This window comes from Gossypium arboreum, chromosome 7 (assembly GCF_025698485.1).
Source record: "Gossypium arboreum isolate Shixiya-1 chromosome 7, ASM2569848v2, whole genome shotgun sequence".
Lineage (NCBI taxonomy): Eukaryota > Viridiplantae > Streptophyta > Magnoliopsida > Malvales > Malvaceae > Gossypium > Gossypium arboreum.
This window is the reverse complement of record NC_069076.1, coordinates 93,544,821-93,570,427: the sequence shown is the minus strand read 5'-3', so window position 1 is coordinate 93,570,427 and position 25,607 is coordinate 93,544,821. Positions and strand designations below refer to the sequence as shown.

The 25,607-nt window shown below is 30.2% G+C and overlaps 2 protein-coding genes across 2 annotated transcripts; one reads left to right on the top strand and one right to left on the bottom strand.

The window, feature by feature from the left end:
* Positions 1–16,752: 16,752 nt before the first annotated feature.
* On the top strand, positions 16,753–19,123 carry LOC108483583 (E3 ubiquitin-protein ligase At3g02290-like). The gene is made up of 5 exons (XM_017787065.2): positions 16,753–16,909; positions 17,379–17,536; positions 17,657–18,071; positions 18,378–18,487; positions 18,836–19,123. The coding sequence occupies exons 2-5, from the start codon at positions 17,417–17,419 to the stop codon at positions 18,860–18,862; spliced, it is 672 nt and encodes a 223-aa protein (XP_017642554.1). The 5' UTR covers positions 16,753–16,909; positions 17,379–17,416; the 3' UTR covers positions 18,863–19,123.
* Positions 19,124–19,168: 45 nt separating this feature from the next.
* Positions 19,169–24,508, bottom strand: LOC108483590 (truncated transcription factor CAULIFLOWER A-like). Its single transcript, XM_053030587.1, has 8 exons — positions 24,098–24,508; positions 21,685–21,748; positions 21,325–21,389; positions 20,785–20,884; positions 20,643–20,684; positions 20,496–20,537; positions 20,266–20,408; positions 19,169–19,377 (listed from the first exon to the last, which is right to left on the bottom strand). Exons 1-8 carry the CDS (start codon positions 24,280–24,282, stop codon positions 19,305–19,307), a joined length of 714 nt encoding a protein of 237 aa, XP_052886547.1. The 5' UTR covers positions 24,283–24,508; the 3' UTR covers positions 19,169–19,304.
* Between the last annotated feature and the right edge of the window lie 1,099 nt (positions 24,509–25,607).

Genomic DNA, 25,607 nt, shown 5'->3' with positions numbered 1-25,607 from the left:
CCGGGACCTCGTCTACGTCAGGATCACTCTCACTATCGACTTCGTGATCAGAAGGGTCACTACTATGGTATACATCATCACCAACCACATCAGTCTCGGATGTAGCATTAAGATCAATGTCGATCCCGTGTATAGTTGATTGGCTATCAACGTACAATATCGGAATCACCATACACGGCTCTTGAGCTCTATCTTCTTCACCTAATGAAGTGGGATCTTCAGTTGCCTCTATACCAGCTAACTCAGCAAATAACTGAATCGGTGCATTTTGGTTGCTTCGAGTCGCACAATAAAGAGCGAACATTGTCTCCATGTCTTCATCGTCTACGACTTCCATTTCGGTGAATTTTATGTGATCCGTCGAAACTGGAAACTTGTAGAAAAGTTTCGACATCCTTCTCCCACCACGTTTATAAATTTTTTCACTAATTTTTTCCTTCATATCATCAAACGAGATATTTTTACTAAATCTCATTGCTACTTGTTTACGACATTCAAATATACATCCCACGGTTGTTGTCAAAATTTCTCCATCGAAAAAAACACATACAAAAAATTGATTCTCCATCTTCAATACTAGATCTGTTAAAAAAATTTCAAAATTTTCAAACAGTTTCGAATAGAAAAAAAATACATAAAATTTTTAATGCAAAAATTTTCATTCATAAGCTAACAAAATTAATAACCTAACAAAATAACTTTCAAATAATAAAATTACTAACAAAACTTTACATTCTATTTACAAAAAAAAAATACTAAAATACCTTATCCTCCTCCTTGTTTTCTTCTCCTTTCTTTTTTTTCTTCTCCCTATCTTCTACTTTCCGTTCAACTTTCGTATGCTAAATTTTGTGTATATGAAACCATTTGATTTTCAGGAGTATATATAGGGGAAAAGTTAAGCACGTGTGGGCCCCACCACAACCATATTGATTTGCGCCTCTGAGAAAGGCTCGATTAGTCGCGCCTCTCAAGTAGGCATAATCAGATTCATGTTATCATAAGTCATACTAACCTTAAAATAAAAAATAATATTTTATTTAAAATTAATATAAAATAATCATTTGCTTTGTCGGATAGGCGCGAATGAAAAAAACTCAATTTTCGTATATAATTGGACTGACAACCTATTTAATAAATAATTTTTTTAAATTTATTTTAGTAAAAAACCCTAAATAATTATTAAACTTAGGCTCCGTTTGTTTGCAGGTAAAATGTTTTCCGGAAAATGATTTACGAAAAATAATTTCTTGGAAAATGATTTACGGAAAATGATTTACTTTTACGGTGTTTGGATGAATCTGTAAAATATTTTACATTGTTTGGCGATTTCTGAAAATATTTTCTGAAAAAGTGTTTTAATAAAAATTTATATATTTGAGAATTTATTATCTTTTCTTTGTTTGATTGAGTTTACTTTATATATATATATATATATATATATATATATATATATATTAATAAATTTATATTTTAAATTGTTTTTACATGTATTGCAATGATTTATTTATAAATCATTTTAAATATATAATAATACTCAATTATTATAAAAGCAGTTGTTGGAGTTTCAACACACTTTAACCGGTAAAGTAAGAATTTCAAAGCAGAGCACTAGCAAAGAACGTATTATACCGGGTAAAATATGAAGGAAAAATGCTTGAAGTTCAAGCTTTTAGCTCTTGTCAAGAGTGGAGAACGAACTTAGAATTTTTAGAAGGCAAAAGAAGAATGGAGCATAAGATTGAATGAAATCTGATAATTTTCATTAACATAAACAATGGCATATTGCTAATACCTAGAGGATGCTGTGGAAGTGGAACCCTTTGGCGCACGAGATCTTTAAACAAATTCCCAGCTATCCTTAGAAAAAAAACGAATCGCAGAGATGGGTAAAAGTGAAAAGAAATAATAAATTCGATTCTTTGTATTGAAATGTTCGAGAGAGTGAGAGCTTAGGAGAATAGAAGAAAAGAAGGAGAAAAGTTACTTGGATGAGAAGAAGAAGGAAGATGAGCAGTGCCTCGAGTTTGGAAAATGTCTTACGGGAAAAAATCAGTAAGACATTTTACATAAAAAGCAAGCAATTTTACCGTGTTCTGAAAATGTTTTTCATAGGTAAAATGTTTTCAGGTTACCAAACAACGTAAAACTAGGAAAACATTTTCCGGAAAATGTTTTCTGGTTGCCAAACGAGCCTTAATAAATTTTTTCTTTTCTCTCGGTGGCATGGGAGGTGTGGTAGGGGTGGGGGGCGGGGACACGTGGCGGGCTGCAGGAGTCGCGCCTCTGCAGCAGGCGATCGGTCACGCCTCTGCAGAGAGCGATCTGAGTCGCGCCTCGGGTCTGCTCGACCAGTTTTGACCGATGAATTTTAAAATTTAAAAATTATTAAAATATAATAAAATAATAATATTTAAAAAAATTATATTATTAAAAAAATAAGTCGCGCTTTGTCGGTAGGCTCGACCCAAAAAACAACCCATTTCCGTAAATAATGTATCTGACACCCTATTTTGGTATTTTAAATTTTTTTTAACCCAATTGGGTAAAAAACCTGTGGACCTCGCACCAACTTTGGGATTTTTAGCTGGTTCCGAAAATAAGAGATCGACCACAAGAAAAATACCCAAACATTATTATAGTTCATTCATTTGAGTCACTATCACTACTCTCAACATTGTAAAGCAAATTTGTAGTCCTCACAAAAAATATTGGGTCAAACCTGTTACTTCCTCATCACCTTTTCCATGGAATTTGTAAGATTATTAGATTTGGATATACTTATCTTTTAGGGACCAACTTGAATTTATTAACCAAATATATCTGTGAATTGTGTGGAATCCCAATCAGCCCTTTTTTTATGGCTTTTTTTAATTACATTTTTTTTTTGTGTGTGTGTAAGTTTGAAAATTTAAAAATTAATAACTAACTAAAATAATTAATAAAATCGAATTCATAATTGAAATAATCACCCAAACCGATTAAGTTGATTTAGTTGATTTTAACCGAAAATTGTTCTCTCGTAAAAATGTCAATTGAATTTAGATAAGTATATTCTCAATTAGGTGTTTGTTCAGTTGGCACCTAAAATCTTCCATATTAGAAATTAAAGAATTATGAATAGTCTAAAAGAAATTCTTAGATTAAGATCTTGTTTGATAAAGTATTATAAATCAATTGAAAAAATTAGTATTTTTAATTATTTAATTTTTACACGTGTTAAATCATTCAAAATAAAAAAGAAAAATCTCATAATTCTTTTACTAAAAAGTATGAAGATGATAATACTTATTGAAGAATATTTTCAATTAATTTATTTTAATATAATATTATCCTATAAAAATTATGTTTAGAATTAATTTTTATTTAAAATAAATATATAATATCTTATATATATTTAAAAATCGAAAATGCAACACTACTTTATTAAAACCTAAAATCTATAAAATTCTGAAATTATCCTAATATAAAATATTTTCATAAATTGGACCACCGAATCAAGCTGGCATAGGCAGCATCAAAAAGTCAAGATATCCAGCACACTCTTCTATTTTACATGTTCCTATTTATATATTTTTTAATATTCTTTTGAAGTTTGGGAAATTCTTATTTAGTTTTTTCAGAAATTTTAAAATAATTAAATAATTTTCTTTTTCAAAATTTTAAAATTAAATCAATCATGATTCGACTTATTTAATCACTTTCAAAATTACAGTTTAATACTTTTAAATAACCAATTTATTAAATTTTAAAATAATATTTACACCTAAAATATTAATGGTTATGATCTTGCCATAAATTACATTAGTAGTTACCCAATTATTGATAAGTTTATTTTTATCATTTTATTATGAAAAATTATAAAATAATCACTCAACTATCCGATTTTTCTTTTTTGTCATTAACTTTTAATGACTAACTAAAAGATAATGAACAGTTTTAAATTTGAAATTATAACAACTTTAACCTCAACATTTAAACATTATATCAAATAAGTTTTTATTCTAAAAAGTGTACCCCTCAACATTTTCTTTGAAAGAAAAAGTCATTTAGCAACTTCATAAATTCTTAGAGTCTACAATTACAGGACCATGTGGCCCATAGGGGTAGTCCACACCAAACCGATTTCATCAACCACATTTGCATATTGCGTAATTTAATTTTTTTTTATAGTTTTACTTTTCTGTATGACCCTTACACTTAAAAAGATATAAAAAATTATCAGCTAAATTTGATTGAATATATATCAAAAATGAAAACACCCAAAAGTCTAAGATAGTAATTTTCATATTTTCTCATTTTCTTAAAATTAACTCTCAATGTCACAAATAAAATCAAAACTACAAAAAAAAATCAAATTACATGATGTGTAAATGTTGATGGTTAATTTTTTCAGAATAAAGATTGCTATTAGACCAATTTTTCCAAAACAACCAGTGACCAAAATGTTAGATTTATAAAATAAATCTAAAATAAAACTTAATAAACTAGGATCTGTAATGTCAAATCATCAAGAATAAATTAAGAACAAAAATAGATGCGGAAGCGTACCTAAATCTATGGATTCCTTGAAATTTTCTGGATCTTGGGGATTTGATCTTCCAAATTAGCACACAAGAAATTCAGAGAATATCTGCTCTCTCTTTCCTAATGATGGGATATTAGAAAAGATATCTTGTGTGTAATTTGGGGACCATAACCCTAATATTTATAACCTTGGTATATTAGTTCTAATCAAATTCTAATTAGCCCATCATTAATTAGAATTTGATTAGAATAGTATCTACACATATTTGACCTATGCTTTATTTAATAATTAAAAGCCCAATAAAATTCTAACCAAATTAGATCACTTTTAATTTGGGCTAACCTATCATGATAGTAAATAATATGTAATTATCCTTATTATATATGTGATGTCCAAATTTTCCAAAAATCTCCCACTTGGACCACATATATATACTAATTACTTTATAATTACATGTCATTATATAACCTTATGAGCTCAAAATTTTACTATCATATCCAAAAGGCATTCCGAACAATCTCGTCCATTAATTATGTTAACATAGAACCAAGGCGACTTTCGTTACAAATATCATAACTAAATCCATCCATGATTACGTATATTAACACAACCAAATGACATAGATCAAGCATGGATGTGTAGCATGGAAATTTCATGCAATATGATCTAAACATGTCTATTTCCAATTGGTCCTCTTTAAACTTAAGTGAGATCAATTTCAAAATAATAAACAGAGTGAATAAACTGAATACTTCATTTCTGATCAGAAGATAACCAAATACATAAATGTCTGAAATATAAACTCCCACTAAATCATGATATCCTCAAACAATGTAACACCCATGTGAACAGTGTGGTCATGAAAGACCTTGGGTGGTAAACCTTTTTGTGAGCGAATCTACTATCATGGAGTTTGTCCCAATGTGCTCTATGAATATTTGACCATTTTGCACTCTTTCTCTTACAACTAGGAACTTTATGTCAATATGCTTTGACTTAGATGAACTCCTGTTGTTATTGGAATACAACACTGTTGACTTATTATCACAAAATAATTTGAGTAGTCTTTCTACATTCTCCAAAATACGCAGCCCTGTAACAAATTTCCACAACCATATTCCATGGTTTGATGCCTCATAACATGATACAAACTTTGCTGCTATAGTGGACGAAGCTACAAGTGTCTGTTTGACACTTTTCCAAGATATAGCTCCTTCGACTAACAGGTAAATATAACCTGATGTAGATTTCCTACTATCTTGGCATCTAGCATTTGAATCAGAATACCCTACGACTTTTAAAAGATCTGATCTCTTATAAGTAAGTATGTAATCTTTTGTTCTCTGAAGATATCTCATAACCCTTTTGACTGCTATCCAATGGTCTATACCAAGGTTGCTTAAATATCTTCCTAACATCCGAACAATGTACGCAATGTCCGGACACGTACATACTTGAACATACATTAAACTCCCAACAGCTGATGCATAAGGAATCTTTTGTATTTCCTGAATTTCAAGGTTACTTTTAGGGCATTGAGTAAGACTAAATTTGTCTCCTTTAGCGATAGGGGTGTCACCTGGTCTACAACTCTGCATACCAAACCTTTTGAGTACTTTATCAATATAGTTATTTTGTAATAATCCAAGAATACCTCGAGATTGATCTCGATGTATCTGAATTCCTAAAACTAAAGAGGCATCCCCAAGATCTTTCATCTCAAAATGCTTGGATAAAAACCTCTTGGTTTCGTGCAATAAGCCTATATCATTAGTGGCAAGCAAAATGTCATCAACATATAGAACCAGAAATATGTACTTACTTCCATTGAATTTGTGATACACATAATAATCAACAATATTCATCTCAAAACCAAACGAAACAATTATTTGATGAAACTTGTAGTACCATTGACGAGAAGCTTGTTTGAGTCCATAGATGGATTTTGTCAATTTGCAAACCATATTCTTTGAGTCTTTCGACTCAAAATTTTCTGGTTGCACCATATAAACTATTTCTTCAATGTCGCCATTAAGAAACACAGTCTTAACATCCATCTGATGTAACTCAAGATCAAAATGAGCAACAAGCGCCATGATTATTCTGAAGGAGCCTTTCGATGAAACTGGAGAGAAAGTTTATGTAAAATAAATACCTTCTTTCTGAGTATATCCTTTAGCTACAAGATGCACCTTATACCTCTCCACATTACCATTTGCATCACTCTTGCTTTTAAATATCCATTTACAACCAATTGGTTTTGCACCTTCAGGTAATGGGACAAGTTCCTAAACTTTATTGTCTTGCATAGATTCATACTCATCTTTCATGGCATCAATCAATTTTTTAGAATTAAAACTTTTCATAGTTTGATGAAAGTTGATTGGATCATCTTCTATCATTCCATTATCATCCTCATGTTCTTGGAGAAATACAATATAATCATCTGGAATAGCATTTCTCCTTTCTCTTGTGGACTTCCTTAATTACACTTGTTCTAGAGGTTGTTGAGTTTGTTCTTCTAGAACAATTACCTCATTTTGAATGGGGAATTGTTCAACATTGTCTTGTAGAGGTTCTGGATTCACTTCTTGATCAATGATAGGTATAAGAACTTGAACATCGTCAAAAGTGATAGTAGGAATTGAGTTAGAATCCAATTCCTCTTCAAAACCAATGTCTCTAACCTTATTTCTCCCCCCAAACTCAACATCCTCAAAAAATGTTATAGTTCCTATCTCAAAAATATTCCTTATTATGGGATCATAAAATTTATAGCCCCTAGATCGCTCAGAATAACCAATAAAGTAGCTGCTTACTATTTTGGAGTCTAATTTCTTTTCATGTAGCCTATAAGGCCTTACCTCAGTTGGATATTCCCAAATGTGAAAGTGCTTTAAACTAGGCTTTTTACCTGTCCAAAGCTCATAAGGTGTTTTTGTAACTACTTTATTGGGTACTCTATTCAGAATATAAGCTGCTGTCTTTAATGCTTCTCTCCAGAAGGACTCAGGTAAGGTAGAATGAACAATCATGCTCCTTACTATATCTTTAAGAGTTTTATTTCGTCTTTCAACTACACCATCCATACTAGGTGATCCTAGCATGGTGTACTGTGGGACAATACCGCATTCCTCTAGGAATTTCGCAAATAGTTCTGGACATTGTTCACCTGAGCCATCATATCTACTGTAGTAATCACCACCACGATCAAATCTGACATTTTTAATCCTTTTGTTGAGTTGATTCTCAACTTCAGCTTTATAAGTTTTGAACATGTCCAAAGACTGAGATTTCTCATTAATGAGATATAGGTACCCATAACGTGAGTAATCGTCTATGAATGTTATAAAATATTGTTGACCATTCCAGGATGTCGTAGAAAATGGCTCACAGATATCTGTATGAATTAATTCTAAGATGTCTGAAGATCTGTTTACACCCAATCTCTTGATTTTGGTCTGTTTTCCTTTAATACAAACGACACAGACATCAAAGTCTGTGAAGTCAAGGGACTCTAAAATACCATCAGACACAAGGCGTTCAACTTTAATTTTTGAGATATGACCCAAGCGTCTATGCCATAATGATGCTGAATTTTCCTTATTTCATTTGCGTTTAATACCATGTGATTCCACATGCAAGGTTTCATTATAGGATGCAATTGTTTCTAGCAAATAAAGGTTGTTATAGGTATTTAAATAACTAGTTCCAATAACATTTGAATTTAAAGACAAATTAAATTGATTGTTTCCAAATGAACAATAATATCCAAATTTGTCCAACGAAGAAACAGAAACTAAATTCCATCTAAATGACAGTACAACAAAAGTGTCTTTTAAATCCAAATAAAAATCAGTTCCTAATAACAACCTAAAATGCCTAATTGCTTCCACTTCTACCGATTTTCCATCCCCCACAAAGATGTGTCTTTCAACATCACTTGGCTTTCAGTAACTCAAGCAACCCTGCATAGAAACACTTATGTGAGTAGTAGCACCAGAATCTATCCACCAAGTGTTTCTAGGTACTGAAGCTAAATTAATCTCAGAACAGACCAAATTAAAAATTATACATTTCTTTACACGATGATATTTGGTACAATCATTCTTTACATGTCCAGACTTATTACAAAAGAAAAAACTCTTTGTAGCTTGTTGTTGTTTCTTTTGAGCTGGACCCTTAGCAGCTTCATTCTGATATTTTTTTTCCTTGCCCTTCTCCTTACAGGTATTGGCCAAATGAGTACTTTCAGACTTATCACGCTTCAACCTTTCTTCCTCTTGCACACAATGAGAAATGAGATCATTTAGGGTCCATTTCTCCTTTTGACAATTATAACTAATTTTAAATTGGTTAAACTGTGCAGGAAGCGATATCAAAACCATAAGAACAAGCAATTCCTCAAAAAGTTGGATCTTAAGTTCCTTAAGTCTTGAAGCAGTATGAAACATCTTCATAATTTACTCCATTACATTTCCTTGACCCTTATACTTCATAGACATCAAAGAAGTCAAAAGTGATGTCATCTCAACTTTATCGTTTTTAGCAAAACATTTCTCAATTTCATAAAGGAAACCTTTGGCCTGAGTAATCTCTTCAGATTTTGTGCCCCTAAAGGCTTCTGGAATGCTGTGTTTCATGATCATTAGACTCATGCGATTTGAACGATCCTACCTCTCAAAGTCCCTCTTAATATTAGGGGTGCTTTCCGCAGTGAGAGGTACAGGTTGTTCTTCCCTTAGTGCAAGGTCTATGTCCATACAGCCAAGCACTATAAGTAAGTGCCTTTTCCATTCCTCAAAATTAGTTTCATTAAGCATGGGTATAGAATTTATACTAGCAGATATTGTGGCAGCAAAAAATGAATTAGCTGAATAGAGAACAAAAAACAAGCTTAAATCAATATTCATAAGTAAACAATAAATTCAAGATAATGGCTAATCCCATCTTAAGATACCAAACACTACATTAATATCAAGTCTTTGGACAGTAATATTAATAGTAAGCGGTACTCTTGTTGTAGCAATCAAACATTGATAATAAACTATGTAAAACAATGAATTAATCTTTGGATTAACTTATTGCTCACATAAAATACCTTATAATTGTCACACATTTATCACCACAGATGTCGTTGTAATTCTGCCAAATATTAACTTACCTTTGGGTCAATCAATAAACGCATGAATTACAAAAACATATAACCATCTTAACATTTCAAATAAACTAATCTACACAAAAGAGGTCACTTAGCAAGAGGGAGAGTTCTAGAATGTAATGATGATTCAAGGATGGAATTTTGAAAAATCGTAAAGGGTAAAATGGTCAATTAGCAAGAGGGAGAGTTCTAGAATGTAATGATGATGTTGATGATATTTTGGAGTTTTTTTTAATTAATTAGTTAAAAATTATTTTATTAATATTTTACTTATATATTTATTATTATTTTATTTAGGAAATGGTAGTATAAAAAGAAAGGAAGGATGAAGGAAATTTATCATCCTTCCAACGTGAGTGAAAGGATGAGAAAAGAAATTTTCTTTTCTTTACAATTTAGTCATTTGCCATGAAAATCTACTGTCGAAACCATTTTTTAAAGGGATGTTTGAAAAATGGTGATCGACTTTTGAAAAACGAAAACGGGAGTCGCCACCAACCTTTTTAGGTGTGATTGGATCACCTTATAAAACGTTTTGGTCTACGAAAATTAAGAAAATAGGTTCGGGAGTCGGTTACGTACAAGGAAGGATTAGCACCCTCGCAACGCCCAAAATTGGTACCAAATTGAATAGTTTTCTGTCTTAATGTCAAAAATTTGAAAGGATTTAAAAATAGAATTCCTTTTTTAAAACCAGAATTATTTAAGTTAAAAAATCGAGATTCCTTAGCTCCGAAAGAATACAAACATCACATCCAAGATGACAGACACGATATTCTTAAACTCTCGTGGAATCGAAATCATCTCGTGATTTACAAAATCTATTTAGAAGGATATTTTAGGCATTTAGACAAACGGAAATCGCAACCAAAGATGTTAGGGCACTATTTCCGAATTCCTAAATCGAAAAACATTGCCTCATTTTAGAAAAACTTTTGGATAAAATATGACAATTAAATGAAATATATTTTTTAAAATAATGATTTGAGTAGAATTTAAAAAATACTTTACTAGGAGTAATACTAAAAAATTATTAAAAATGAAAGAGTTTGATATGATATTAAAATTATTAAAAAATTAAAATATATAAAAAATCAGGGAAACATGGATTAAATAAAAATAAAAAGGGTTGAAAAACGAAGATGAACAAAGAATAAAATAAGAACAAACCGTAGAAAATAAGAACGTAAGAGGGAGAGAAATTTGAGTGAAAGCTCTCAAAAATTTTTATTGTTTCCCAAAACTCCAGTGTGTTTACAATGAAGGGAGAGGCCTCTATTTATAGTTGAATCTCCTCAAATCCAACGGTACAGATTAATTACATCAACAGTTAAGATTAAAAGGTATCTACAAATTAAATCTCTAAGATTACAATCATATCTTCTAAGATTGCATATCATATCTATGATTGCATATCATTGAAGATTATATTTCCATATGAGTCAAGCTTGTAAATGGACCTTAAATCTTTTCAAGTAATGGGCCATTCCGATCGGGCCAAATTATATTTGTAATTCTGGACTGAACTTGGACTTCGTTTATTTTTTTATTTTTCTTTTTTTTGGGTTTATTATTTTTGTTTTTGGACTTATTTCTGGGCCCGGGCAAAATTGAGTGTCTACACCTACCTTTTTACCCAAAATTTTTGAAAATTTCCTTAGATATTAAAGAGAGAAGATGAAGTAGAGATTCTAGAGAATATGTTCATCAATTTAGAAGCAAGAAAATAATAGATGAAAGTGGAGAAAATGAGAAGGAAAAGGAAGGAAAGTGGTGAAGATGAGAAATGCATGGAAATGAAGATGTTAAAAGGAGATAAGTTTCATATTAAACCTACTTGTTTTTCAATAGATTGAGTTAAAGATGTTTTGAGTGAGATGTATGAAACATGTATTTAATCTAAATACTAGAAATAGAAAATATTTGATGAAGAATAGAGACTTAAAACACTAAATTGGTAAGAAAGAATGTGACTTGTATGGTGAAAAGTACTAAGATTAAGAAATGAATATGTAATCTACAGTTAAACATAAGTGTCTAAATTGTGTAGTAATCAAAAGTATGACAATTATGTGTGAATGAATGAAAGATAGTGTAAAGAACCATGGAAAAGAAAATATTTTTTTCATTAAAACAGTTTGGACAGCAGCAGTGACTTAAATTTGAAAATTCACCAAAAATTACAGAAATTTAGTTAGAGATTTAATTAAATATGTAATTAAATATTATTTAGTCCAGTTTCATATGGAAGAAACAGTGAAAGAAACAGAATTTTATAGTTTGAGATATATTAATTTTTGTGAAACAAGGTCGGAGTGGATTTGAGTTTCCTGTTCTGACTTTGGAAAATCATAAAAAATTGTAAAAATATTATTAGGGTTTTAAATTTATATGTTTAAATTATTGATGAGTCTATTTTCAAGAGAAACAAACGAAAACATTATCCAAACCTTGTAATAAGAGATAATTAGTTTTTAGTAAAGAAAGGTCGAAGCTGTCAAACAACAGAACAGGGAAAATTTGAAGAATTTACTGTACTTATTGGCTAATTCATAAATTCTGAAATTTTTATGGTAAAAATATTTGAGTCTAGTTTCAAAAACATCAAGCGGATCTTAATTTTGAATTCTGTAGCTCAAGATATAAATAATTTAATGACTATGACTCAAGTGGACGGTTTTGATATGAATACATAAGTAAATAGTGGAATTATAAATAATGTTACATATAAGCATGTTATATACCAAAAGTTAAAGATTCTAACAAATATATACATAAAGGATGTGGAATGGAGAGGAGGAGAAGGAAAAAGATATAAAATATATATATATATATATAGTAGATGAATTTGAAATGTTTGAAAGGTTGTAAGTGATGGAATGATTAATACATGTGAGTATGTTTAAACGAATTAATAAAATAATAAGTGAATAATTGTTAATTGATGTGATTTGAATTCTTTGTTAAAATTTTATGAAGAATTAAATTGATTGACACAATTTAGAAATAAATATAAAATACACGTAAAATGGGTAAACTAATTTTGAAAGTGTAAGTCCTCCAATGGTCTTATTTGTAAAACTTTAATATTTGTGTTAATTTTATATACTTTGTTATCTTTAATTGAATATCATGTTTTTATGAGGACTTGATATTAGAAATAGATGTAAGTGGATGATATGTAAAATGAAGTGGCGGTTATGACATCTAAATATATTTTTAGGTAATGATATAAAAAATAAATAAATAAAAATAAAGCATGGAACTTGTAGGAAAATAGAGACGACGTCACGATGACAAGTTCATCATGTTACGACGTGGAAACCCCAGCATTGCGATGACAGTTCAAAATTTTTTATATACTATACAATTTGGCCTTTAATCAATTGTGGATGTTTTAATGAGCTCCTTTAACTCATAATTAGTTCTATCGTAAATTTAATTATTACTGAAATGAGATAATGATCTATATTAATTAAATAATATGATACATTGATCTAAAATTTTCAGTAGTTGCTTCGACAAGGAATGTGACATCCTGATGCCTTGACTCGACGACCGGGTCGGGTATGGGGGTGTTACACCACTGCCACAACCGCTGTTTGCCTAAGAGTTCTTTTGTGTCCACAGTGGTGCTGACCTTTGGATAAAAAGGAAGGTTAAAGATATCAACTGTGTGGAAATTGAGAAAAAATTATGCCGATTATAGTGGGAAACCCTATAGTTTTTCCCTATTTTTATGCCCTCAAACTTCTGTATGCCATCAACTGGCTCTCTATTTATATTTCGATCTATGACCTCATAACAACTATTAATCAAGACCTCTACATAGACTTCCACCTATAACCGTATAAAGCATCGTCACCATAGAACCCAACTTCCACGGGATAGGTTTCTCAGGTAATGGTTTCATTTCAGCACAATTTATTAAATGTGTCTTGGAGCGATATCGTATCACTGACGACTCAAGAATACCTCAAATAGGAATAAATATTATCGAAAAAAATTTAAACATTGAAGCAGGGAAGAAAATTAAGAGAGAGAAATATTGTAAAGTTAAGGGATGATGGTCGGGAGAGATGATGAGTTTAGGGACGATGGAGTATGGAGAAAAAGCCCCCTTTTATAGGCGCGGGGGAGGGGTGAGATTGAAAAGAAAAAAAACAACTCGTGGTTGAAAACGCATTGTAGAAGAGATGTTTTTATTGAATATCTGAAAGATGTGCCTCAAATCTTACCGAGAATTCCCTGGGGTAGGGCACCTAGGCAGGCTTTAAATGGTGGTGGATAGAAAGCGCACTCAGTTGGCGAGCTTTCCTGTTGACATGTAAGGGAAAACACGCACAGCTAAACACGCTTTCTGTCCACCACTACTCAAAGCTTACCAAGGTGCCTTGCCCCTGAAAATCTCGATTACATTTTCAAGCATACTGAAGACCCTTTTAAACATATGTTTGCTGAAATTGATTCTGCTAAAACACATTTCAAGCACAAAATACCCTTTCATTACTATTCAATTAAAACACGTCTTCTGAAACGCGTTTTGAAGCACGCATTGCCTTCCTCCTCATTTTTTTTACTATTAAACTACCGAAATATTCAATACTTAAACATAAGCAAATCAGTTTTTTTTTGAAGAGTTGCACTACAAGTGTTGTCTGCATTTCTTTAGATAACCATCTGAAGATTTTTTTGTTCTAAATATTAAATTCATTTTAAATTAAAATAAGTCGACGAGTGAAATCTGTAATTTATTACAACAGTTAAATTTTTAATACGAACGTCGGGTTCATATTTGCAGGAGCCGAGTATGTGGAATTGGCTTTTAATCACAACATTCAATTACGTGAGCTACGAGCTAGAATTAGGAGGAAAGTTTGAGGTTCAAGATGGGGAAGAATTTCAAGCTTGAAATGTAGATATCTGTCATCACTAGACCCATTTAAGTATGAGTTATTTGATGTGAAATGCGAGCTGGAGCTAGAGGCGGTCATAGATTCGCACTGCTTAAGTGGAAATGCTATAATGGAATTACATGTCGAGTTTGTCAAGGTTGATGGAGCTGGTCCACCTTAAACCAATGTTGCTGCTAATACGGGAAACGAAACAAAAGCAGAAAGTCCTACGACACGAGTGCGCGGTGGGTTCACTGTTTTATTACAAAGCTCCCATTATAATGTCCCTAAATCGTCAATAAGAAGACATTTTTTGGTTTTAGGCACCAACTTTAACTTCGGCGGCCATTCCGTCTATCAACTTCAGCGACCATTCTTCGGTTTTAGTCTGGGCTAGATGGTTTGGAAGTGGCACTTTTTTCTGAACTAGAGCATGTTCCAACTGAGCTAGAACCTTACGATTCCAATGATGATCATTCAGACCATGTTCTAGACTCAAATCCGCGATTCAGGGCATATGAACCTCCATTCTATAAGCATAACATCGACCTCCCTGCTAAGAGTGGGTTAGAGTTCTCGCAACTCTTGTATAGAAGAACTGGTTATGCAAGTTCTTCGTCAAATGTTCAGATATTAGAAGTTGGCATGAAATATCCCTCAAAAGATGTTTTTCTTACTACACTGAAGCGGTATAGCTTCAAGAACAACGTGAACTATTATGACACGGAATCTTGTTCAAAAAAGTAAAGGAAAAGTGCGTAATGTGCGATGAGAGGTTAGAATGAAAAATCATGACATCTTTTCGGAAGAAGACGATCTTGTGGACAATAAATAAGTATATCAATCCACATACTTTTGTTGCAGCAAGTGCGCAATGCAATCACCCAATATTTTTATGTAACCTAACAAAGGTCTTTGTTTTTGCCAATAATCTAACTTTGGCTTGTACTTTTTAGGTGTAAGTCAAGATCATCCGATACTAGACTTTGACATGATAGTTGACATAATTCTACCTATGGTGAAAGCGAATCTCAAGATTCCCATGTCAATATTGATTGCCAACTTCCGTAGCCAGTGTGATTATATGCCATCGTACGAGTCTAAAATTCCTTACTATTACCAATTGAGCGACGAAAATGTGCTTGTCGTTGAAACAAATAAGAGAACTTGTCATTTGTGAAAATTTAATCAAAATGAATAATTTACAAAATAATAAAACAGAAATATTATATTTTTATACAAATGTATGGGAAATTTCAAACAAATCTTGAAAAAGTTGAGAGCATTGAGAGTTTAAATAGAATAGAGAAAGTTGGATTTGAGTGAAAAGAATAAAAAATAGCCTAGTATTTAAAGAAAATTAAAGTTAATGTTGGATTGTTTAAAAATTTTACTATTGGTGCATTTGAATTTGTACGGTTGGAGAAATGATTATTGGAGGAAAGCGTGTCCATTTCACACACTTTCTCCAAAATTAACTTATTTACCTAAATCATAATAAAAAGAGTCTATTTGACCAATTAAAAAAAATCAGCCTATTTAGCCAATTTTTATACACAAAAAAAAAAAACAATGAGAAAAAGATAGGAAATTTCAATTCCAATATATCCAAATAATTATCGATGAAATCTTTAAATTTTAGAGTTTTAGATCCGTAAAATCTTTAATTTATTAGAATCTTAAAGCTATTATCCCATAATGTTTTTTTTAAAATTAACTCTACAAAAGTGATCAATATTACTTTTTTCTTTGTATTTTAGGGTTAATATATTATTTAGTATATGAATTTGGATTTAATATTTAATTTAGTATTTGAGTTTATTTTATTTTAATTTAAGACTTAAGTTTAACTTCAATATTAAATTTGACACGTTCATCAAATAGCATCATGTGGTCAAATAAAATTTTACTAAGGTGCTCTAATAAAAAATATAAATACTTAATTAAAAAATTCAAGAACTAAATTAAACATTAAAATTAAATTCAAATTTTTAGATGGGAGAAAAAAAACTCAAGTCTTAAATCAAAGTAAACATTAAGGAAAATTGAAGTAACCTTAGCGTACAAAATTTCCATAATTAATTAAGTCATTAATTTCTATGACTTCTTAAAAAAAATCTCTCCTTCTCTCTCTTTTTTTTTTTTAAATTAAACTTTATTATATTATAAAAACAATCCTTCACTAACACAGTAAGAAGCCTCTTTTGCTTTATTTTCGCGCTTTCATGGTTATTCTCGCCGAATAGAACTTTCAAACACAGAACTATAAAAAAAAAAAAAAATTCATCAATATTTTCTCCCTTTATCAACTCAATTTTCTTCAAGGTAACACTTTTTTTTTAATCGCTGTTTTTTTTTTGTGTGTATTATCTAAATTGGATTTTTTCATTCTATGCATATGTTGATTTCTATGCTTCAAATTTTTTTCTTTTGCTTTTTTTGGCTATCATTTGATATAATCCAAATTGGGTTTCCTTCATTTAATCGAACCATGTGTGTTTCTGGGTTTATATTGATTTCAGTAAAAGCTTGAGTCTTTAAATGATTTAGTTAATGTGTGTGCAAGTTTTGGTTTAATGAAAGCTGCTATTTTTTTAATCCCAAATTTGATTATTGATTGTTTACATTGGTATTTGATTTAATTCTATTAAAGGAGTTAACCCTTTTGCTAATTATAAATAAAGCCTTAAAAAGACCCCCATTTTTGTAAAAAGAAGAGATAGTGTGTTGATTGATACATATATGTATAATTAGAATGGTTGAACTTTACTGATATAAGGTTATATATATATAGGGTTTTAACTGAAGTGGAAAAGCATAAAATTTAACATCATGGGTTCTTTTTGTTGCTGCTTACGTGCTGACGATTCCGAGGATTATACGAATTCAAACAACAATGTTCGTAGACATTGTTTATGCCTCAGTTGTTTCGTTCAAAATTTCCTTCACATGGTATGTATGTTCCCTAATTCTTTGTTAATGAGCATTGCTTAATAAGCATTATGGTATGTACATGCGTATGTTGGTAGAATTAGCAAATCGTTTTCACGGCATTTGCCTCTATAATTGTAGTATGCCACGTTATTTCAAAGGAGAGATTCTGTACCTTCATCGATTCTAGGGACGGCATATGTGAATTCTCCTGCATCACTATACAGTTCGCTTACTGACGTTTACGAGTCTACTATAAGGTCTTTGCCTTATGATGGCGAGACTAGACATTGTCGTTTACAGCGTGAAGGTCTTGTTTCGAGACGTGAGAAAGGTTCGAGTCATTCACAAGAAGATTCAAAGCCTTTAAGAGGTGCAGACGATGCAGATTCGGAAACGTTTAGTACAGGAGAGAAATGGAATTCTTTTGAACAAGGCTCGACAGAGAGGCAATCTAAATCCTCACAAAATCACTCATCGGCAAAATCACAAGTCGGAGTTGGGTACACTTATTGGTCAGCGGAAGAAGAGGATGTCTGTCCAACATGTCTCGAAGGTAATATTTCTTCTTGAGTTTCAAATTTGATGTAGCCCACTTCATTAGGATGTCTGTCCAACATGTCTCCAACATCTTTCATTCGTATGCATGTTCATTGATGTTAAGCCGAGCAACAATGAACCTGTGTGCTTGTGCCATTAGTTTGGCCTGGATTATAGTGATTGGCGACTAAGCAAAACTTGCTTTACTTGGGGAACACACAATACATGCCATAAAAAGTTGATAAAAATACCGAACATATTAGGTTGGGATTTTAATACATATATTATCTTCGTTTTAAATTAAACGGTTGATTATGTGCAGAATATACTCCAGAGAATCCCAAGATCGTAGCAAAATGTTCCCACCATTTCCATCTCAGTTGCATTTACGAATGGATGGAGAGAAGTGAAAACTGCCCAGTCTGTGGCAAGGTATCCTCGTTTCCCTATTTCTCGTCTCCATGATAGTATATAACCATCAATAATATCTTTTTATGGGTTTGTTTCCGCTTTTGGCCGTTTTTGATGTCTTCTATTTTCAGCTATGAACTAACTTTGGAATCTGTCGTAACAAAATCCGAATGAGAATTAACCATTATTGCTTGGATATCAGCTGTGTTTGATGTACAATGTATTGCTTGAATTTGGTTAGCACTTGGTGATCAAAATGTTTTTGGGATTCACCAGTTTTTATCCTCGTTGCTTCTTAATCTAGCGATCATACGATGTTATACCTGCAAATCTTTACACTTATAAATTCTGGTTTTTGTTCTTTCCCAGGTTATGGTGTTCGATGAAACGACTTAATCTCGCTTCAAAGGCTTCGTTCTATATATTATAGAACTAAGGATTCTGTACAGTTTAACAAATGAACAAAACCTTTTTTTTTCTTTTATTTACAAAGCAGCAAACTAGGATAGGGAAATAAATTGCAGGTTTAGGTATTTGAATTTCCGTATTATTTTATATGAATCAAACTCAGCTAAGTTTCGGTTCCTTTATATATATTTATGCTAGTGAGGGTTCAACCTTGGAATAAAGTAAAAATCGTGAGATTTGAACTCCAAACTTGTTGGATGACATTGGGATGCTGCAATTTGAGCAAAAACATCGTTGAGTTTTCAAATGAACAACTTGTATATAGTTTGTCTGATACATTTGAACTTCTCTGAGGATGTTATGTTATGAAATTCTCACTATATATGAAAACATGGTTTCGTACTACTCGATTTGAACAGCTGTTATAATATCACTGATTTGGTACTAGGTTGAGATTGAGCTCAGCTTCCTTGTTTGTCCCTTTCATGGCTTCGTAACTCCCTCTGCATGATTTTTCATATCAAAACTTTTGAGGAATCAGTGTAATTGCATGAGTTTCAGTTCTGCATGTTGCTTTAAAAGATGGTAAATATGCCGAGGAGGTTTTTGAATTAGAAATAAAATTACATTTTATTATTTTTAATTAAAAAATAGTAAATTAATCTTTATCTATTAGATTAAAGAGTAAATTGGTCGTTTTTGTTAAAAATTTTGTACTGTTAAAAAATAAAATAATCAATGACGTACATCTCATGCAGATGTACAAGGACTAATTTGTAATAGCAAAAAATGAATGGAATTTCAGTTTGTTCTTTGGTATAATATATAAGAATTAATTTATCCATTTTTTGAGTAAATGGGGTAAAATGCCGAATTTCTATGGCACTTTTATCTTTAAAAGGCCAAGGCATATATGTGCATATAACTTACATTATAGAAAGTAAAAATAAAAGTACTATGGAGGTCTTTGTACTAAGAGTTAGATTGTATTTTATCCCGTTTACTCAAAAAATAAACAAATTAGTCCTTGTACATTAGATTAAATAACACACAAATTGATCATTTCTGTTAAAAATTTCATTCATTTTATTATTAAAAATTGGTGCGGCTAAGAGAATAACTAAACAATTACACATAACCTGCCACGTGTATTTTATTTTTGACATACAAAAACCAATTTTTAACAATAGAAATAAATGAAATTTTTAACAAAAAAATCAATTTGCTCTAATGTATAGAGACTAATTTTCTTATATTTTTAATTAAAAAGTAAAATACTTAACTCTTAGTTTAGTTTGAGGTCTTCCATGCTTTTACCCATTATGGAATGGTTATTGAGCTAGCAGGTAAACACATTATTTTGTATAAGAGAAAAGAGAGTTAAAAAATACCCAATAGTCAAACAAGGAAACCGTGTTGCAGCCGGTGGTGGTGTTGGTGGTTGTATGGATGTTGATGGTGGTGAGTTTTGGACAAGTTTTTGTTGCACTTCATGTTGTGCATGTTCTGTCGGTGTCTGCTGTTTTTCTTTAAGCTTTATCCATGGCAGTAAGGCAATAAATGAAACTAGAATATAAGCCATGCTTGAACATATCTACAAAAAACTGTAATAATTTTTTACCTTTTTAGCTAGCATGTTGTTCTGGTCTTGCAATGTCTTTTCCTGTCACAAGGTTCATAGTCACAAATAGTAACTTTTTTCTTTTTATCCATATTCTTTTTGAATTTTTTAATTTACTCCAAAGCTATGATATGACAAAGTTCTTACTCTCTTCTGCAGCACTGAAATGGATTCATTCATGAGTTTGTTCTGCATGTCAAAAGAAAACCATGATTTGAGTAAAATAAAATAAAATAGAGCATTCATATAATCAAAATATAAAATTTTAAAATTATTCAGTTTTTTTAACCTTTCTAGTTCGTATTCGCTTCAGAGAATTACCAATTTGTTGTTCCAAAAGTTGCAGGTCCCTTAAACTCAAGGGTTCAAGCTCTTCTCCACGAAAGTTCCTGCATTCACACAAGTGTTACATACATACATACATACATACATATGTACGTACGTACGTACGTAAATCATTTGCTTGAGTTTATTAAGTTTCCAGTAAGTCCAATGCAACCCTAGAAGCTTTGTCTGCTTATTTTATTTATAATATAATTATTAATATTTATATTTTATTATTGAATAAAAATAAGATATATTTTAATGTTCATTTAATTTAAATAAATGAACATAAACATGTATAAAAAACACAAATTTACATAAATAAACATAAAAACAAAAATTGAATTTCTTAACCAACAATCTGAACACAAACAAACTTAAAAATAAACAAATAAACATGAATAGAGATATGTTCATTCAAGCTAAATTCATTTATAGCAAATACAAGTATATGTTTAACCCAGAATAGACCTAGTTTCAAACATATGAAATTACATATTTGTACCTCAAGTTCCTTTGCAAGACTTCAATAGTTGACATGAGTTTGGAAGATTCCAAAGACCAATTTGCCTGTTAGAAAGTTGCTTTAAATCAACAAGCACTAACAATAGAAATTTACAAGCTTGAAATGGAATTTCAACAAATTGTAATAATTGGTAGCTTACGGTTTTTTTATGTTCAACATTTTCAACACATAGTGAATAGAAAACATGATTTGAACTATAATCATCTAAGAGATTAACAGACAAGTATTTACCTTAAAAAGATAAGAATGGAACGGCAGCAATGGTTACACTCCGAGTAAAAATTACTCAGACAATATGCAGGTATTAGATAAAATTTCACGATTTAATGCAAGACATACCTGTGATTCAGAACCAGTTGGGGCATATATTTGTCGTTCGTATCGTTCTAGGATCCTCTCCATGCTGTAATCAAGGGAAAAAACGACATACATGAACAAAGAAATGAACCATAGAAATAACAAGTTTTATCATTGTACATATATATATATATAATTTTATTTTAGGTTTAAGACTTTATTTTTTTTGTGTGTTTTATTATTCACTGATAATACTATTTAAGACACTTATCAACTCACTGAGTGAAATTTTTGTATTATTGTTTGAAGTATATTTTGATTTTTCTTTATTTTAAAAATCTAACATAAAGATCTTTTATGTTAGAAAAATAAGGAGTAGCATTTTATAACAATTAAAAGATTATCAATTTTACATTTTTAGTGATATCTACCTAATAATATTATAGCTTAACTTGAACAGTTGTATTTACCTAAATAATAATGTCACTTAAAATATTACCATGTCATTTAATTATGTTCACTATTTAGTTTTTTCTTAACAAGGGTGAAATTATACTTCAAGGTAAAACATGAAGACCTACGCATTCCTTATTAATAATGTTTTTCTATTGCTTAAAAAAACATTATTTGACATCTCTAGGTAATAATGTTAATTTTATTATACAAACATTTGGTAGAGATATTATTTATTTAACATGTCTTAGTATATAAGTTAACAATAAATCATTTTCATTGGTAATATTTAATACTTCTATGACTTATTTTTAACAAAAATAAAAAATAATAATCGATTATTTTTACAAAAGTTTTACTTTCTAATTTTAAGTTGTACCAATCTTCTTTATTTTATGTCTAATTATTTTAATACGTGTATTAAATAAGATTTTTCCTCGTATTATTACACTGGTAACTAAACAAAGAATTAATGTTCAATTGAGTTTTAAGATTAGTTTTGATGAAAATTTATTATTAACTATTAATATTAGTAATTAAATTTCATTAATTTAATCTTAAAACTTGAAAAGAAAATCACAACCATCATATTATTTTTAGCAAATTAACCATAAAATTAAACAAATTCTCAATGAACCCTAAATTTATTCTATTAACAAAATCATGAAAATCAAACTTAACATTATTAGTAATTAACTTACACCAAATCAACCTTAAAATTCAAATTAAACATTAAAAATTAACTCTATTAGTTTCAAATATCAAAATGTATAACATTTGTGAAATATCAAATATCACATTTAGAAATTACACTATACGATATATTTACCCATTATTATTATTAGTAAATAATGGTTCTACACTTGTATATATCATTTAACAAAAGTAAATGGATTTATCCACTCATTAAGTGAATTATTATCTTTCAAATCTTAATAATTAATTTACTTAAATAAAATTTAAGTCCAATGAATCTACTTCTTCCAATGAATCTACTTCCATATACACTTAATTTAACTCAATCCAAAACTTTTTTCTTCTTATTAAAACAGTGAAAATAAAATTAAAGACACTTGATTTAATTAAATGGAATATTATAATGATCAATATGGAAATTGTAAATAACAAAGTTACATTGCGTTCCTCACTTTCCATATATATATATATATATATATATATAGATGAATGTATATAATGTCTATGAACATAGCTAATATCATTAGGAGGCAATCTTCTAGGTGAATCAAAAACAAATTCCAATATCCTAGGTTAAAATGAATAGCAAAAAGAAAATGAAAACAATGACAAAAATATGCAATAAAAACACCAAGCCCTATATATGGCACAAAGCTCTAGAAAATTTGCCCAAAACTTGAATTAATTTGGTTTTTCTTTGACAAATTTTTAGCTTAATTAAAGTCCCAAAATCAAAAGGGTAATTTGCCATTTGAATTAAACTTAACCCAAATTCATTACCATAATTGTTTACTGCCCAAATTCTATATGAACATAAAACTATAGAAGTTAATTTCTTTGACTAAATGAATATATATATATGCGCTAAATTTTCATAAGCAAAATTAGGGTACAATCCATTAATTTGCATTATTATTAAGCAAAAAAATAATTTAGTGTTCAATATGAAAGTTCAATTCAAGTACATGCACTAACAATAAAATAAAATTTATAGAAAACAATCTTCAAAAAATTGTACTGATCTGACAACTCAATACAGAAAAATTGTACAGAAAATCTTCAAAAAAATACACAAATTTATGTCTTGTTATCTAAAAAAAAAAAAAGAACATAAATAAAAATGTTCAGCAAAGTTCTTTAGCTGAAGACACAATATCTGTTAGAAGCTGAGGATTTTGGTGTAATGCAAAAGCCATAAACAGTGCAGTGATGAACACAAAGAAGGAAAATAAGAAAAACCCAAAAATGAATATACATATACATATATATATATATATATATATTAAAGAGAGAAAAAAGAAGAAACCTGGGATCAGAAGAGAACTCAAAGAGCTTTCCTTTGTTAGAGAAAACAATCAAAGCAACATCAGCATCGCATAAAACTGAGATCTCATTGGCTTTCTTTAATAAACCACTTCGTCTCTTTGAGAATGTTACTTGTCTGCTAATATTGTTCTCGATCCGTCTTAGTTGAACCCTACCTCTACCCATATTTTGTTTTTTTATTTTCCCAGGAAAGTAAATTTTTCTTACTAAACAAACAAAGCAAAAAAGCAAAGTTCAAGAAACCCTAAATATATGATTCATGGGTTCTTTTTTTTTTTCTTTTTTTTTTGGAAATTTTACGGAGGAAAAGGAAATATGAAACTGAAACAAAAATGGATATTGGAAAGAAAAAAAAAGTATAGGATTCTATTTTTTTTCAGGTGTCGTAATAAGAAACAAAAGGGTTGAGTTTCCATTTTACATACATATATACAGGGAAAAGAAGAAAGGTAATAGAAAAATAAAATAATAATAATTAGGTTTACTATTTCATGTATTAACAAAAGAAATTATTTATCTTAATGCTTACAAGTACATTCACATTATACAATTATATATATAATCGGAGATTTGTATATGATTTTTTCTTCATTCGATCTTTTCTGTTGTAAAATATAAACAGAACAACAACAAAAGTTTAACAACAGCATACTAAAATAAAACATATGAACTTAATATATGATAATCACGTATGGACTTAATATCTCAATCTTTGTTAACAGTATCAAAAGTTCGTTAATATTTATCTATATGCATTTATGAAGAATTAAAATATAATCAAATAATAACTACATATAATGAGATTGAAAATTCACCTATGATAATCACATATGATAAAACTTGAACTGAAAACTCAACTCTTGCCCGTTAGCAAATAATTATTTATTTTTGTTAAAAATTAAATTATTTGTATTAATTTTTTTTTAAAAGCATATAAAAAAAAAAGGAAAGGGAAACAGTGGATGAAATGAGTTTTCGAAAGGTGATTGGTTAGCAAAAGATGAAACAGTCTGTTAGTGTCATGTTTTGAGCCACAGAGATTGGAACAGTGACCGCTTCCGTACAATTCTTTCCATTATTTTGGGGGTCCCCCGGGGGGTGAGCAAATAAAAATTGTGATATAATGTGTCCTTTGATTTTGCTGACGGCGCTAAGGGCATTGATTTTAAGGGGGAAATTACAAAGGAAGCTTGGTGTACTCCAAGTTATTCACATTTACAACCATATAAAGAGTTTATTAATTATTACCAATATAAATAGAAAAGTCTATTCATTAAAAAGAAAACTATACAGATTCAATCAACTCTTTCAATAATAACTATTTATAACAAGAAAATCATAATTATAAAAATACATTTTTTAGTAAATTAGTTTGCTATAATAGCCTATTAAGAAAGAAGGTTCAGAGGCATGTGAACTTGGTAAAAAGTTGGGTTTACGAGTAATCGGGGATGAAAAAGAGGATATCCAGGAATTGGTTAGATTGTTGA